The sequence below is a fragment of the Lissotriton vulgaris genome, chromosome 4_1 (genome assembly GCF_964263255.1).
Source record: "Lissotriton vulgaris chromosome 4_1, aLisVul1.2, whole genome shotgun sequence".
NCBI classification, from domain to species: domain Eukaryota; kingdom Metazoa; phylum Chordata; class Amphibia; order Caudata; family Salamandridae; genus Lissotriton; species Lissotriton vulgaris.
Window position 1 is genome coordinate 1839051835 of NC_141691.1, and position 18559 is coordinate 1839070393.

Genomic DNA, 18559 nt, shown 5'->3' on the forward strand with positions numbered 1-18559 from the left:
GGACCTGCACTTATCAACTAAAGCTAATGTCAAGTTTTCACAGGACTTGCAGGTCTCCAGGGACTTTGAGATTAAGAGAGGAGTCCGGCAAGGATGCATACTAGCGCCTTTTTATTTAGATTTTATATAAATGAACTGGATAGTGCATTAAGGGCAACTGGAGGGGATTACCCCTATGTAGGACGGCGTCACATCCCTGTCCTGCTTTATGCGGACAACGCTGTCCTCAAATCCAGGACCGAAATGGGTTTGCAATCCCTTTTAACCACATTATCCAGATTCATGTCTGACCAGGACATGGCAGTTGATAATTCCAAGGCCTACGTCATGGAAGTGGGGCAACAATCGAAAAAGAGCTTTTACTTTAGTGTTGGCCCACCAAGATCCCCCGTATGAATGTATTTTCCTATTTAGGGGTTCTATTTGACGACCAACTTAAATGGGGTCCCCTAATTTTAAGGAAAAAAGGGGATCTGGCTCGGGTAAACACTGCAATTTTTTATTTTGCCTCTAAAATAGCGAAGAAACCCACCGGATCTATGTTGCAAGCTTATCAAGCTAAAAGCCTGGCCATAGCCACCTATGGTAGTGAAATCTGGGGATACACTGCCGTAGCTTCCCTTCAGGTAGTGGAGAATGACTTCTTGAAACGCTTACTATGTGTTCTGCGTGGAACCCCTAATTTAGCGGTCCATGAGGAACTGGGGGTCCCCTACCTAAGTGATGGTATTGCTCTGCGACCCCTGATCTTTTGGCTAAAGTGCTGGCTGAATAAAGGTTTAACTCTCAATCACCTAATGCTTAGATAGTGTATTTCTCTTGATAACTCAGCCCTTATTCCCTGGCTTATGTATATCAAAAGAAGTTTTGAAGGGATAGGGCATAGGGATAGGGCAGGGTGATCTATTCGCCAACCCTGACGCTATCGTCAAGAAGGATGTGAAATTTAGCACGCTTGCCTTTCTGACTTTAAGGAACGCGGACAGGGAAGCCGAGGAGGGGCTAAAACCTAGTGTTCAGATGTATTTAATGCTTAAAACAACCCCGATGACGGAATCCTATCTTATGGGGTCCCTGTCAACTCATAAGAAGTTCCTGCTATCTAGGTTCCGGATGAACCTATTCCACCTCTTGTTAGTCAGACCTAAGTGATTTAGTAGAGGTCAAGTGCTAGCTCCCTGCGTCTGCGAAGGTCAGTCAGGATTTGCTGCACTTTTGGTTTTTATGCAAATTATAAGAATTTCCCCATAAGCATTTTCTGGTTCCTATTTTTTAAAACAAATTAATTTTAGACAGGCACGTCCGGCCCTCCTGTATCTTCAACAATTGAAAGAAGACTGTATCTTTTTTATAGTAGGGTTTTTAAAAGCTTCTGTGAAATCTAGGACCTGTATGGATGTGTAAAGTCGGTTTACCTTGGCATGTTTTTCTAATAATTCAGTTGATTTACTACGGTACAGAATAATTTTTAAAACAATGTATCAATTTTTTAACTGTTTTTATGTCCTCGTATCTGTGTAACTTTTATGGTTTTACATACGAAAACCGAATAACGTTTATTTGAATTGAATTGAATTGACCCAGCCACACAAGTGAGGTACCATTTTTATCGGGAGACCTGGGGGAAGCTGGGTGGTAGGAAATTTGTGGATCCACGCAGATTCCAGAACTTTCCCACACAGAAATTTGAGAAAAAAACTTTTCAGCTACATTTGAGGTTTGCAGGGGATTCTGGGTAGGAACGTTGGGGAACCCACGCAAGCCATAGCTCGCTGGACTCCCCCGGGTGTCTAGTTTTCAGAAATGTGTGGGTTTGGTAGGTTTTCCAAGATGGGAGCCGAGCCCGGGGCCAAAAACCCAGGTGACCACTCTTGCAAAACCAGGTTGTCTTGTGATAGGTCATTTTGAAGTCTCCTCAAAACATTTTGGGCCCTTGCATGTGGCGGGTACTTGACCCACCCATGCGAGTGAGGTGCCATTGTTATCGGGAGACCTAGGGAAACGCTGGGTGGTAGTAAATTTGTGTCAGCCTGGTGGTCCTACAACTTTCACACACAGAAATTTGAGAAAAATTAGATTTTTTCATCAAAATCTGAGGTTTGTAGGGAATTCTGGGTAGGGAAATGTTGGGGGATTCATGCAAGCCATACCTCTCTGAACTCCCCCAGGTTTCTAGTTTTCAGAAATGTATGGGTTTGGTAGGTTTCCCTAAATGGCCGCCAAGCCAGGGTTTGGCGGCCATATAGTGACAGACCTTTCCACCACAGAAATTTGAGGAAAATGTGTTTTTTTAATCAAAGTTTGAGGTTTGCAAGGGATTCTGGGTAATAGAACCTGGTGAGAGCCAGACAAGTCACCCCATCCTAGTTTTCTTGGGGTGTCTAGTTTTCAAAAATGTATAGGTTTGCTAGGTTTCCATAGGTGCTGGCAGAGCTAGGGTTCAAAATCTACAGCTAGGCACGTTGTAAAAAGAGGGTCATTTTTCAGTGTGAAAATGTGGTGTGTCTATGTTGCATTTTGGGCTGTTTCCTGTCGCGGGCACTAAGCCTACCCACAGAAGTGAGGTACCATTTATCTTGGAAGACTTTGGGAAATGCAGGGTGGTTGGACTTTTATGGACCCATGCAGGTTCCAAAACTTTCCAACACAGAAATCTGAGGAAAATGTGTTTTTTTTAACAAAGTTTGAAGTTTGCAAGGAATTCTGGGTAACATAACCTGGTGAGTGCCAGTCAAGTCACCCCATCCTGGATTCCCCTGGTTGTCTAGTTTTAAAAAATGTATAGGTTTGCTAGGTATCCCTAGATGCCGGCCGAGCTAGGGTTCAAAATCTACAGCTAGGCACTTTGCAAAAAAAAGGTCAGTTTTCACTGTAAAAATAAAGTGTGTCCACATCGCGTTTTGAGATATTTCCTGTCGCGGGTCCTAGGCCTACCCACACAAGTGAGGTACCATTTTTATCGGGAGACTTAGGGTACACAGAGTTGTAGAGCAACTGTTATTACCTATTGACTTTTGATGTAATTCTGCCTTCCAAATGAAAGTCAATGTGTAAAAAAGAAGTCACTTTGAAAAATGTCCTATAATTCTCATGCTAGTATGGGTACTCAGAATTTTGGAAATGTGCAAATAGCTACTGATTTCTAAACTCTATATTTTGTTCCAATTTCAGAAATACATAGGTGTCTTGTATCCCGATTTTTCACTGTATATATTTTCTCAAATTAATTGCTATATACCCGGAACATAATAAAAAACCATTGCAAGACGCTGCTCAGGCATTGGCTTTGAGTTCGTCCGGTTCTTGGTGAATCTACAAGTCCTATATATCCCCACAACCAGAAAGGTCCAGCGGATATAATGGTATATTGCTTTCAATAATCTGTCATAAATATAAGAAGTTACAGGCGAAAACGTTGGCACACAGGGCTGTTTTTTTTAAGTCATTTTCAATTTTTCCTATATTCAACTGTTAGTTTCTATAAAGAAAACTTGACGGATCTACACAAATGACCCCTTGCTGAATTCAGAATTTTGTCCACTTTTCTAAAATATATAGCTCGAGGATCCATTATCGCTTTCATACCCATTTCTACCATTAACTGGAAGAAGGTTGAAAGCACAAAAAATTGCAAAAATACGATATATCACAGTAAAATTCCAAAACTGTGTAAAAAAATTGGTTTTCTGACAAAAGTCTCTCAGATCCTCAAAGCTGGGAAAATGGTGATGTCAGCCTCACAAATCCTTTGTTGATACCATTTGCAGGGGAAAAATTTAAGCTTTCATTTGCAGCACTTTTTCCCATTTTTACCCCCCCCCCCCCCAAAAACTACATTTTACTGTATTTTGGCTAATTTCTGGGTCCCTTCCAGGGTAATCCACAAACCCTGGGCACCTTTAGAATCCCCATGATGTTGGGAGAGAAGGACGCAAATTTGGCGTGGATTCCTTATATGGTCAAAATGTTACAGGGGCCTAAGCGTGAACTACCCCAAAAAGCCAAAAATAGGCTTCGCACATAGGAGAGGCCTAGCAGCGAAGGGGTTAGAGAAATTTGGGGCAATAGCACATTTATTTACGTTTAACAAATTACGCACTACTTTTACCCTCTTTTACATTAAAAAACACAGCGATACAGTATTTTTGCATATTTATATCATTTAATCCATGCATTCTTAAATATATATGTTTATTCGCATGAACGCTTTGACAAGTTACACATTTTACATTTGTAAAGTAGGTAACTCAACATAAACTAGAGGAACAGCTGGAACTGCAGTTACACTGGACTTTTAATTGTAACCGTTTGAACACACCTCAAACTGCACCCCCTCGATTGCATTCACACAAAAATTTAGATAAAAACGGAAAGAACAAAGTGGCAAGTCTGGGCTAGAGCCGGGAACAGGAGGCAGAATGCAATTAGAGAAGGGACAAACAGTAGGAGGAGTTTTGCATGTAGGACAGGGACACCTATTGACCCCATAAACCAGAGGGAAACCACCACAGCATGTGCATCACAGAGACTGGATGCCATTTTGTTTGTTCCATAAGACAACGACACAGCAGTACACAGAATGCATCATCAAAAGATGATGGGACAGTTTCCTCCCTTCATCCCTCAGCAAAGAGTGAACTTTCAGTGATATTCCGGAAAATGATCATTGGGGTACAAACAAACCATTTTTTTAATGATGCCTCTCACCAAGGTGGGTGCTTAGTTTAGGACATCAGTTATCAGGGCACTGAAAACACACATGGTTTAAATAATATGTAACATAATATTATATGTTCTCACAGGCCCATTTTAATTTATAATTGTTCAGTTTTTATTTTCTTGTGTTAAATTTGAGAATCAAACTGATCTCCACATGTTTCTGAGAGTGTGGGCAACTTAACGCTTGCACATCTGAATTTTCTAGACTGAGCCTGTGAATCAGAATTGGATCTTACTCCTCTCTTATCAGTAACATATTTCACATTCAGAACTATTCACCAAGGCACATTGGCTCGTTCTTCCCACCTAGACGTCTACATAAAATTTCACCTGGTTAATTCATATATTCAACTTACAATACAGTTACCATACTCTGAACGAAAAACATGTTTCCACTCCCAAAACAAATCTTCAGTCCAATTCCCGACCAGTGCCAATCAAAGGCGTTGTCTAGACGGGTCTCAGTTTATTAAGTCTTTTATTTTAAGACTGAGACACCAGATGCTTGTTTTAGGTTTATGGTCCAGTTTCTCACTCAACACGGAAAACATCTTATTCTTTTGTTTCCTCTTTAAATCATTATTTTAATTAGCTTTCAAACGCCTACTATAAATCCTTTCGCCCTCGGAGAGTGATGGGTAAGTTGTAATTTAGCACTGAGAAAAACGTGTTTCTGACTTTTTCACCAAACTCTAAAGGACGCCCACAAATTGAGTTATCCGGGTAACTGTTTGAGTTGGACACCATCAATTTATTTTCTTGTATATTTGTAGGTCATTGTAACAAGTAGTCTGATGTTGCCATTAAATGATCAAATAAACTTAAATCAGTATTGTTAGACCCGGCACCATTGACGTGGATCTCCCTTCCCTTTTCTGCTGTGGTTTCCTTTGTTTTTGCTGGTATTAGATGCTCTGGCCACTATGCCACTGCCATTCAGTGCCAGAGCGTGAATGCTCTCTGTGTAACTATGACTGTGAATTGGTATATCCCTGATTGGCTTATTTGGTTTACCTGTTAGTCCCTAGTAGTGTGGCCTGTGTGTGCCCAGGGCTGGTAACCCAAATGCTGCTGGTGGGCCTGATGCGCTGGTGTGCGTCACCCACAGAAGCAGCTTGTAAAGTGTACCTCAGACCTGCCACTGCAGTGTCTGTGTGCAGTCCACAACTGCCATCTTGGCTGTAAAGTGCCCACACTTACCCACCCCTCAACCTTCCCTTGGCCTCATATCAGTCACCCCAATGGTAGGGTGCATTGTGTGTGTAAGGTAGGACATGGCTTGATATGTGTAACATGTCCTGGTAGTGAATTATCCCCCATTTTGTTTTTCACTACTGCAAGGCTACCTGTTCTCCAGGGAACACGGTAGAAGTTCGAGTTTAGTATGCCTGAACTCAGAATGATAAAATACATATTTTAGAGAAGTTGGTTTTTTATATTCTGTGTTTGAAAATACCACCAAAAGAAAGTAGATATTTTCTTGCCTAAGCCTTCCAGTGTGCTCTGCTGTTATGTCTATTGGCTGTCTGGGTTTAGAGGGACAAGGGAGGCTGAGTCAGACCTGGGTTGAATAGAGAGATCTGCATTGAGCATTAGGGAGGTGTAGCTCCTTGACCTGAATAGGGCTGTGCCTAGCAAGGTGAATGCTGGCTCCACCTCCTACTGTGCGTCTGATGGCAGACCCCCCCTTTCTGAAAGGAAGGATGCAGCCTGGTGCTCCAGGCCTGAGCAGAACTGGTTTTGTCTGGGTTCAGTGACTAGTGACTTTTTAGAACAAAGACTTTTGGGGTATAAATATCTGTGCCCAAACCCCTGATTTTTGTATTGCTCCTGGATGTCAAGACAAACCTCTGTCCGTGTCACTGAAGGATTCTGCAGGAGAGGACTGTCCTTGTGCTTGTGTGCTATTTCTTGGATTGGCCTGCAGTAATTTCCCCTAGACTTGGAAGAAGAGTGAAAAGGACTTTGAGAGAACTTTTATTTTTGCTAAAGCAATCACCCAAGGGCTAGAAGAGAGCTAGCCTCCTGCTGGAGTCACAGGGACATCTGACTCCACCACCAGCCTCCTAATTCCTCCCAGTGAGGATTTCTATCTGCAGGTGAAGCTCCTGTTAGTTCTACTACAGAGAAGAGAGTGCCGAGATCATCGCTAACGCACGTTTGCGGGCCGCCGCAGCTGAGAGCGCCACCATGAACCGTCGCGCTGCTGCTGCTGAGTGCATGCGACATCAGTTCCATTGCATCAAGCGCGTTGCATCCCAGTGATCGGCGCATCACAGCATCGCAACACGGACGCATCGCGGCCGCCCTTGTCACTGCATCGCACCCGGATTGCCACTCTAGAGTGGAGAGCCCGTACTTCGCATCACAGCCTACTCGCATAAGCAACAGGATCATCGCCTTGTCTCCTCCCTCGCGGCAAGGAGTCCTTGCATCAACGGCCTAGCGTGAAGAAGTCTGTCACCTCGTTTCCGCACGCCTCAGCAGCTCGGTGCATCGTCTCCTCCCTCGCGGCAAGGATTCATCGCATCACCGGCCTCACGTGCCAAAAATCATCGCTACAGCTTCATTGCTACATTTTGTTTGTAGTGCTCCCGGATCCAGGTACTTTGTAAGTAAGAGGGTCGCAGAGATCACTGCTTTGAACTGAACCCCTTTTTGCGCACCTTGAACTACTTTTGCAGGATTTCAAGAATAATCCCATGTTACAGTATTGTGGATTTTTACTGTTATTGGTTATAAGTCTATATATAAAGATACTTATTTTTTCATAACTACTTGTGTGGTGTCCCTTTGTAGTGTTCTTCACTGTGTTACTGTGTATGGTCATAAATACTTCACACACTGCCTCTGAGATAAGCCTAGCTACGTTACCACAGGGTTGAGTTGGGGTTATCAAAGGGTGTAGTCAGGGTCTTTCTGAGCCGCAGACTTCCATGGTTTGCCAATACGTGGTTCTGGCGTCAGGTACTATCAAAGCAGTCACATGCTTATATAGGCGAATGACGCAAGAGAGGCTCGGCCCATTAGCGGACCTGCAGCAGAAGTAGGAGGAGGATTTGGGCAAGGAGATGCCTGAGAAGGAGTGGTCTGCATTGCTGGAACGGCCTTGGAAATGCGATGTAATGATGTATGCAGTCTAGTCTTTGTGGGTGGAGTTAGGGGAGGGAAAGGAAGAGGAGGAGCAAGGGACAGGAAAGGGGCAGTTAGAGTAGGGACGTGGTCAGGAGTAGCAGCAAGAATAAAGGCTCTCCTAAAAGCACACAGTGTGTCTGTCATTTTTGGTAGCACAACGCTACAGCTAGCGACGAGGGTGGGAACCTGCAGTCTGTGACCCCTGAACCACTGAAGACGAGTGACCACGTCCAGCACACAAAGAAAAGTCGCCGTCGCGACACGTGTGCCTCGAGGAGACCGCCGCCGAGAGTTAAACGGGCAGCGGTAAATGCCCGCCGCTCTACGACCAGCTAGTCGCGTGGAGCCCAGACCGGTAAGCGCTGTTGAGCGCTGGAATGTCCCGCCTTAGGAGACGCTGTCGAGCGTTCATGATCGGGTGCCCACCCCGAATGCAGGAAGTCGAGTGCGGCGAAGAAAGAGGATCGGGAGCCCACCCTGATCTCACCTGGTGCCCTGAGGAGCGTGTGAAGGTGCTGCCTGCTGCGGGAGCCGGCTGCCGGTGAGTGCCGGTTGACTAGAAACGAACCAGGATTGAATGAGCCCAAGATCTCGCGGGGAACGAGATTTCCAGCGCGGCGGCCATTTTGAAGTCAGGCAGTGAGCTCCAGTCCCTATCAAATACAAAGGGCGGCCATTTTGAAGTCAGGCAAGCTGACATTGGGCATCAAGCACAAGTAAATACACTAACAAGAGGAAACAAACACGACCCAATGCAGGAAGCAGGATAAGAAAGACAACAAGCACATGCAAACACAAGAAAGGAACACAGAAACAAGCACGAGCAAAGACAAATACGCAGAAAACTAAGTAACAATGACGTCTCCACAGCGAAATGTCGCCGGTCCAGCAGCGCCCACGTCAAATGCGGCGGGTGTCTCATATTTGCGCGCCCCAGAACCTTTGGCTCTGGTAGCTGGAGGTGGCATGGGCATCAGGTGGACTTTGAAGATTTTATGAAGGGATCCAAAGTCACTGACAAAGATGAAAAATTAATTGCGCTGCGCAATTTGGTTGGAAAAGAAGTTGGTAAATTGATTAAGGAAATGCCGACTGCGGAAACATGATCATATTCTAAGGTGCGAGATGCATTAAATAAAAAATTCCTACACAAGAGAAGCGTAGATTATGAAAGGTACACCTTTAACCTAGCTTGTCAAGAGAAGGAAGAACTAATGAGTACATTTATAACAAGACTTCGAAGACTGTCTCGCTACTGTGAATTTGACAATTTTTCTACGGAAGATGCTATTCGGTTGCGAATCATTGAAGGGTGTCAATCAGAGACTCTCAGAAGGCGACTCTTACGGAAGAGTCACAACCTAGACGAAATTGAAGAGATGATCAGGGTATATGATCAAGCAGAGGAGCACGCCAAGAAAATGGAGGCAGGACGTGTCGAGAGGTGGGAACAAGCCTACAGTCTCCAAAGTAGTACCACTCGCAAATACTCCCGAGATCGGCGGCGGACATCCAGACCTGCGTCCCGCCAACGCTATACTGTGCGCAGACACCATGAGTCTGGCCACGGAGACAAGAAACGAGACCGGCCCCTGAGGTGCTACCGGTGCGGATATGATTTTCCACACACAGATGCGTGCCCGGCGCTCGGGCAGCAGTGCCGTAAGTGTGGAAGAGAAAAGCATTTTGAAATCGTGTGTGGGGAGTATCGTAAGGACAGGACGAAAGAGTCCGCGAAATCCTCTTGCCCAGTCACGAAGCGGCATCACGCCAAGGCGGTGCAAGATTGACCGGAGTCATCCTCTGTGTCCTCACATTCAAGCAGAGAGTCTCGCAGGTCGCAATGGATGAGAAGATCTCTGTCCAGAGAATCCAGGTCAGCATCTCCAGCATCGCTGTACACTGATGAATATGCCAGTATGGTCGCTGATCCAGACCAACTGAAGAAGTACCCCAGACTGGACATATGTGTGGGAACACATGCAACCAAGTTTGTACTAGATAGTGGAGCATCCTTGAACTGCATCCCAGTAACAGAGTACAATAAAAGGCGGCCGCCACCCACTCTGAGCCCGGCACATGTCAGAGTATACACATGGATGTCGAAGAAACCTCTTCCATGCCTGGGAAAATTTGCAACCACGCTCCAGCACAAAACAATATCTGTGCCGGCTCACATACATGTCATCGATGGCCCGGAAGCTGACTGCCTCCTCAGCCTCCCCACAGTTGAGCGTCTTCGGCTGGTTGACATTCTATATCGGGTGAGTGATGATCCCGATATCATACACAAGTTCCCTAAACTATTCTCCGGACTTGGAAAAATGACCAGGTGTCAGATTCGGCTACATATCAATGAACAAGTACGACCTGTAGCACAACACCACAGGCGAGTACCCTTCCATCTTCAACAAGCTGTGGAAGATGAAATTCAAGAACTATTACGAACAGACATTATTGAGCGGACAGAGGGCCCCACCCTGTGGGTCTCACCAGTGGTGATCGTGCCAAAGAAGGGCACTCCAGGCAAGGTGCCCCTGTGTGTGGACATGAAGCTTCTAAACACAGCGATAGAAAGAGAGCGTCATCCAGGTCCTCACTTAAGTGACATGATCTCATCTCTTAATGGCGCACGGGTCTTCTCCAAACTAGACCTGAACAAAGGTTATCACCAGATAGAACTGCATGAGAAGTCACGCTATATAACAACATTCGCCGCTCATCTGGAGCTATTCCGGTACAAGCGTCTCAGCTTTGGAATTTCATCTGCAGCGGAGATTTTCCAAGAAGCCATCCGTCAGACCATACATCACATACCAAATGCGCTGAATTACAGTGATGACATTTTAGTGTATGGCGCGAATATCCAAGAACATGACAAAGCACTAGATCGTTGTGTGCCACGCTCTCCTGGAACCTAACCCTACCCTCAACAAGAAAAAGTGTGAGTTCCACCAATCCACTCTCCAATTCTTTGGACACGTGTTTTTCCGGAGCCGGGATGAAACCTGATCCCGAGAAGGTGATGGCCCTAAACGACACCAAGAGTCCCCAAGATGTGAGTGATATCAGATCTTTCTTGGGCATGGCGAGCTACTGCGCCAGGTATATTAAAGGCTACGCCACCATCAGCCATCCGCTACGTGCTCTTACTAAACAAGGGCAACCATTCATCTGGACTCCTCAATGTGAGTGGGAATTTCAAGAAATCAAACGGGCTGTTGAGTCCTCTGACAATCTAATATATTTCAGCCCCAAGAGAAACACTGAAATCACAGTGGATGCCAGCCCAGTGGGGTTAGGCGCCATACTAGCCTAGTTTGACTGTGACACAGATCAAAGACATATCGTGGCTTATGCCAGCAGAAGCTTGACAGACACTGAAAAGTCCTATTCTCAAACGGAGAAGGAAAGTCTTGCTGTTGTGTGGGCGTGGGAACACTTTCATATCTTCATATATGGCAAGCATTTTACGCTAGTGACCGACCACCAAGCGTTGGTTACCATCTTCGGAAACCCAAGAGCCAAAATGCCACCTCGAATCGAGCGCTGGGGTTTGCGTCTGCAGGAGTACACTTACAAGATAGTGCACAAACCAGGAAAGTCGGCCAATCCAGCTGACTACATGTCAAGGCACCCTCAAGCGTCGCAGGCGTCCATTCCATCCCTGGCCGAGGAGTACATTAATTTTGTAGTGGACCAAGCCAGACCACCGGCGGTTCCCCTTGAAGCCATATGTGAAGCCATGGCTCAAGACGATGTCCTCCAAAAGGTAATGCGCCGACTGCAGAACAACCGGTGGCGCCACGTTGACAAAGACGACGGGGACGATCCCCACACCAAACAAGAAATGCAGGCGTTTAGACATTTGAGCGAGGAATTGTCAGCCACCTCAGAGGGGCTCCTACTGAGGGACCAACGGATTGTCATTCCCATGCGTCTACGTCAGGGCGTCATCAATCTGGCGCATGAGGGTCATCGTGGAGTGGTAGCTACCAAAAGGGCGCTCAGAGAGAGAGTATGGCTCCCGCTACTAGATCAGATGGTCGAACTCACGTTGAAAGATTGTCCTCAGTGCCAACTTGTGAGTCAAGGAGATCCTCCAGCTCCTCTTCAAATGTCCAAGCTGCCCAGTGGTGTATGGCAAGAACTTGCCCTGGACTTTTATGGACCCCTTCAGTCAGGGAAATACGTCCTCGTGATAATGGATGAGTACTCTAGATTTCCCATAGCACAGTTCGTGCCATCCACAAATGCCACTAGCACCATTGCTGTGCTGGATGAAGTCTTCGCCGCGTGGGGTGTCCCGAAAGAAGTCAAGACTGATAATGGACCGCCATTCAATGGACATGACTTTGGAGAATTTCCAAAACACCTCAACTTCAGGCATCGCAAAATTACTCCCTTATGGCCTCAAGCCAATGGAATGGTGGAGAGGTTCATGGCTACTTTAAAAAAGACATTCCAGCAAGCCACTCTTGACAAAAAAGATTTCCAAGCTGCTCTAAAGGAGGTTCTAAGAGCCTATCGGACAACACCCCATGCCACTACCGGGAAATATCCTGCCACACTCATGTTGGGACGACCGATCAGGACACGGATACCCACATGGGAAGGTGCCTTAGGGCCGGTATCACTAAAAGATGTGCACCAGGAAGTATCGGTTGCCGACCGTGAACGCAAGTGCAAGATGAAATCCTACACTGACGAGCAGCGGAGAGCAAGATCTCCATCCCTCTATGAAGGAGACTGGGTATTGGTCAAGCAGGAACAACGGAAGAAAACAGACTGTAAATTCCGAGCTGAACCTTTGATGGTGACACGGCAAAAGGGTACCATGATAACAGATGAGTCAGAGAATAAGAGAATCACACGGAACATCTCACATTTTCAAAGGTGTGCTCCGACAGTTAAAGATATCCTCAACCAAGAGACTGAGCGACCGACAGCAGAGAGGCCCGAGCCCAGCTTGGCAGCCCAGACATCTGAGAACCAGATAGAAGCTGGTCCTGAAAGTGGAAACGTGCTTCTGAGGCCCAGACGAACTATTCGCCGACCCATACGGCTGATTGAAGAACTATAATCAAGTCAGACTTTGTCATTTGTTTCTTTTGTTAACAAAGGGGGAGATGTAATGATGTATGCAGTCTAGCCTTAATGGGTGGGAGTTAGGGGAGGGAAAGGAAGAGGAGGAGCAAGGGACAGGAAAGGGGCAGTTAGAGTAGGGACGTGGTCAGGAGTAGCAGCAAGGATAAAGGCTCTCCTAAAAGCACACAGTGTGTCTGTCATTTTTGGTAGCACGACACTACATGCACTAGAAACGCTTGCTTTCAGCTGGTTCCACTTTTTATTTTCCATAGGGCGTACCTGACCCCAGCAAAAATTAATAAATATTTTAATGTGTCCACAGCACACTGCCCATGATGTAACAAGGAGAGGGCGGATCTTCGCCATATGCTTTGGGATTGCCCCACACTGACAGTGTATTAGGGCGGAGATGATGGAGTTGTTATGCAACATCACTGAGAGGATTGTAGAACTGGCGCCAGGCCCTTGTTTACTTCACTGGTTCCCTCACACCTCCAAAACCAAGATCACTAGCAAGTTTATGGACTTGGGTCTGTTAATAGCCAAGCAAGAGATTACGACACACTGGAAATCTAGAAGAGGTCCCAGCTTTAAGAGATGGATGGGTGTTTTTCTCAGATGGGCAGAGTGTGAGGACACTGCTAGGATTCAAGCAGCTAGTCGTGCGCACAGTGAAAAGGCTTTGGAAACTGCAAGGGCTTGGGAGGTGCTCACGCTGTTTTTGAGAGCGTCGGAGGCAGATTCGGATGTGGACTCCACTACTAGTGATCAGACTGGCCAAACTTGATGACAACTTGTTGGACACGCATATGGGGGTGTGGGGATCCCCCGGTCAGACTAACATTGCTCATGACTTAGTTGAAGGGTTCCACTGCTACCCAAAGTAAAGTTGCATATTACCCACTGGAAAGAGATGTTGTTTCAGATTATTGTGGTTCTTAGTACTTTTGATCTCTGTGCCACGCCTGGGGGAAGGAGGGTGAGAGGGGGAGGAGGGAGGGGGAAGATGTTTCTGTTAGTTGAGATTGCTCCAAATGGAATCAGTCTAAATGGGTATGGTTCATGATGTACGACAATGATTATTTATATCCGGCACCAACAATTGTATGTCGAGGCACTCTTATATACGGTCTATTTGATATGATATGCCAACCCATCCCTATATATTACACTATGATCATTAATCTTTGCATAACTATCTATATGTAGTCCGCGAGAGTCACGTTCTGTACAGGGTTGGATGATTCTGATGTTACTTGAATAAACATATTTTTTTTAAAATAAAAAATCGAAGGGTGTTGCCCCCTTACTCTGACTTAGGAAGAAGGGTCCCTACTTGGACAGTGGCCGGCCATTGCCAACTAGAGACCCCCATTTCTAACAAGTATCTAATTTGAAAAGCAGTTACATTAGAAAAACGTCATCATCTTAAATCATTTATAAAATATCTGACATGTAGAGAATTTATAAAATATAAACATAAACTATAAGCCAATTGTAGATTACTTTTTATTACCTTCATGGAAGGAAAATGCAGACTGAATGATGTATTATACGTGTTTCAATCTTAAACGCATTGCTGTATATTTCCAATAATTGCCATTGGTGGGTTTTTGTATTTGAAAACATGGAGGATGACGTCACTGAGATGGAAATAACCTTCATTGAATATCTGCCTTCCCAGAAATCCTTGGTGCATTGTTTTCAATGATCACCATCTGGATCGTGACTGGAGTGCTGGTGTACCTGGCCTGTGAGAGGATAGTCCGCCCCACCTATCACATCGAGGGAACCATCATGCTTGTCACAGCTGTCGGTGCATTGGTGGCCAACATTATGTAAGTCTTCCTGCTTTGGTTCCAAGATTCCACTGCCCCGCTTCTCAAACTACCTTTGCTTTCATTTGGCGATCACGTGCACATATGCATCTAATTCACTTTTTAATTTGCTATATGCCCTTCACAAATCACTTCAAGAAGCTTTGCAGAAATAATGTCCTGTCGCCCGTGTCTTGTCCAGATTGGGGTTCACTTTGCATCAAGGAAGCCACGGCCACAGCCACGGGTCACAAGGCAACCAGCAGAGACTGGAAGCGAATCACACGCCTCAGGCCAACGCCAGTGTCCGCGCCGCCTTCATACACGCCATCGGGGACCTCTTCCAGAGCGTCAGTGTGCTGATCAGTGCACTCATAATATTCCTCAAGGTCAGCTTTTTTTTTTATTTTCCAGCGATTTAATTGAATGTTCACATAAACTGTGTTTCTTCGACATTTTCTGCGTGTTTCATGTGCATTGTCGATAGTTCTTGTGGTGAGTCAGTTGAGCAAACGTATCATCAATCTGTCAGTCCTTGAAGCAGATCTGTGTGCAAAATAGTCTGGGGGCAATATATAGATTGATCATAAACATCTGCCATATCAATACTTATAATGGTTGCCGAGGGAACAGGGTGAGTTGCCTCCATGCTCGTTTCTTTGTTTGGACAGAAGTCTTCACCTTTCACCTTTAAGGAGCTGAGACACCTCACTCCACTAAACCTGGAAGGCATCACTAGGACAGAAGTAGTCACATGGCAGACAAGAGGGCCTGGAGAAAAGAACATCAGTTTTCAGATGCGTTGAATTTGGGCAGAGTCGGTAACATAAAATAGTATACATTAATGCAACAATATTGTAGAAGAGACCAGATCAGTTGGATTGGGGCAGGGTCTATAACATAACATAACACAATACAACGTAATGTAACATAACACCACAGGGCGTCTTGAACACACTTTAGCGGCTTCAGGGAGGGTGGGGTTCTTTATGGGCCCTCCTGTCTGCAACTCGGCATACAACAGCTTCTAAATACTGCGATAAATGAATACAGCGTCAATAGAAGAGTAAGCAGTAGCAAGAAGGAACGAAAGATGGGTAAACAGGAGAGGGAAAGATGGAAAGGATATTGAATGAAAGTAAGAGTGAAAGGATGCATGGATGAGTGGGTGAATAAGTGGGTAGATTGATTAGTGGATTAAATGATAAGTGAATGGATAGGGGAATGGATAGTTGAAAGGATGGCAAAGTAAAGGGATGGTTGGATGGATCAGTGAGTGAATGGATAGGTGGATGGGCAGCTGAAATAATGGCAGACTAAAGGGATGGATGAAAAGGTGGATGGAGAGGTAAAAGGATGAAATAGTAAAGGGATGGATAAGTGGGTACAGAAGACAAGTGAATGGATGGCAGTAGTGGATGGATAAATGTATGAATGGATAGCAGAGTAGATGAATGTATGATGGATGAATGGATGGATAAACGGCAGGCTGGATAGGAGAGTGGATGGATGAATGAATGTTTGGCTGGATGGATGATTGATGAATGGATGGCAGAGTGGATGGATGGATGGATATCAAAGTAGATGGATGGACGGCAAAGGGGATGGATGAAGAGATGCTGGCAGAGTGGATGGATGAAAAAATGGATGGATGAGCAGATGGATGAATGGATTCAGGGTGGAAGGATGGATGGACTGGTGGATGGGTGGACAGATTGATGCAAGGCAGAGTTGATGGATGAATACATGATAGTGGATGGATGGGTGGAATAGGGAAAGACTGAATGATGGTTGAAAGAATTATTGGATGACAGAAACTAAAGACGAAATAGTGGATTTTAGGACGAAAGGATAGATGCTTGAATGGAAGAGACTAGGAAGCTCCTTAATGGAGGGGTGGGCTCACATGCTTTGCTTGCTTGGTGCCGTCAAATGTTTTATAGCAAAACACACAAGATGATGAAGGGAATGTTCCAGAATGGCAAAACATTCACCCCAGTCCCAGATCTGGGTTTAATCCACCGTTATTTTGCTCACCAAGCCACTCCAGTTCAGACATGGCCATATGCAAATCAGTCTTGACCCTGTGCCTCATGGGAACAGTCCAGCCGAACTGCCAAGCCATGTCTTCCCTGGACCGGAATCAAGCATCCTAGGACCGGTTTCTGGCTATCAGCCATCTTCAGCCAGGATAACTTGACTACAGTGGCGTAGTGAGCACGGGACCCACGTCTGGGCATAACCTTCCCCCATAGGGTGAACAGCAAAACACACAAGATGATGGACGGAATGTTGCACAATGGCAAAACGTTCACCCCCAGTCACAGATCTGGGTACAATACATCGTTATTTTGCCCACCAAGCCACCCCAGTTCAGACATGGCCATAGGCAAATCAGTCTTGACCCTGTGCCTCATGGGAACAGTCCAGCCCAAACTGCTAAGCCATTTCTTCACTGGACCGGAACCAAGTATCCTAGGACTGGTTTCTGGCTATCAGCCGTCTTCAGCCAGGATAGCTTGACTCCAATGGCTTAGTGAGCACGGGACCCACGTCTGGGCTTAATCCATCATCATTCTTTAGCTCATACCACGACCCCAGTTCAGAAAAGGCCATATGCAAATCAGTCTGACCCTGTGCCTCATGGGAACAGTCCAGCTCAAACTGACAACCCATGTCTACCCTGGACAGGAAACAAGCATCCTAGGGCCGGTTTCGGGTTCATAACCCTCATCAGCCAGGCTATCTTAAATCAAGTGGCAGAGTGAGCAAGGGACCCACATCTGGGCATACCCTGCCAAATCAGGGCAAACAAAGCGATACCAAGGGGGATGATAGACGGAGCGTTTGAGCAAATCAAGCCCTCAACCCCAGTCAACTGACCTTGTTTAAATCCATCATCATTCTTTAGCTCACGCCACCACCCAAGTTCAGACATGGCCATATGTAAATCAGTCTGACCCTGTGCCTCATGGGAACAGTCCAGCCCGAACTGCCAAGCCATGTCTTCCCTGGACCGGAAACAAGCATCCTAGGGCCGGTTTCGGGTTCATAACCCTCATCAGCCAGGCTATCTTAAATCAAGTGGCAGAGTGAGCAAGGGACCCACGTTAGGCATACCCTGCCAACTCAGGACGAACAAAGCGATACCAAAGGGGATGATAGACTGAGCATTTGAGCAAATCAAGCACTCACCCCCAGTGAACTGATCTTGTTTAAATCCATCATCATTCTTTAGCTCACTCCACCACCCCAGTTAAGACATGGCCATATGCAAATCAGTCTGACCCTGTGCCTCATGGGAACAGTCAAGCCCGAACTGCCAAGCCATGTCTTCCCTGGACCGGAAACAAACATCCTGGGACCGGTTTAGGGTTCAAAACCCTCATCAGCCAGGCTATCTTGATTCCAGTGTCAGAGTGGCGAAGGGACCCACGTCTGGGCATACCCTACCAACTCAGGGCGAACAAAGTGATACCAAAGGGGATGATAGACGGAGCGTTTGAGCAAATCAAGCACTCACCCCAGTCAACTGATCTTGTTTAAATTCATCATCATTCTTTAGCTCACTCCACCACCCCAGTCCAGACATGGCCATATGCAAATCAGTCTGACCCTGTGCCTGATGGGAACAGTCCAGCCCGAACTGCCAAGCCAAGTCTTCCCTGGACCGGAAACAAGCATCCTGTGACCGGTTTAGGGTTCAAAACCCTCATCAGCCAGTCTATCTTGATTCCAGTGTCAGAGTGAGCAAGGGACCCATGTCTGGGCATACCCTGCCAACTCAGGGCGAACAAAGC

The 18559-nt window shown here is 46.0% G+C and overlaps 1 protein-coding gene across 1 annotated transcript in view; it reads left to right on the top strand.

Annotated features, from left to right (window-relative positions):
* The window catches only part of SLC30A8 (solute carrier family 30 member 8), a 482505-nt gene that overhangs the window by 373723 nt on the left and 90223 nt on the right, over positions 1–18559 (top strand). The window contains exons 4-5 of the mRNA XM_086967033.1: positions 14627–14780; positions 14962–15148. Coding sequence (XP_086823159.1) covers positions 14627–14780; positions 14962–15148 — 341 coding nt within the window. The remainder of the gene's footprint in view (positions 1–14626; positions 14781–14961; positions 15149–18559) is intronic.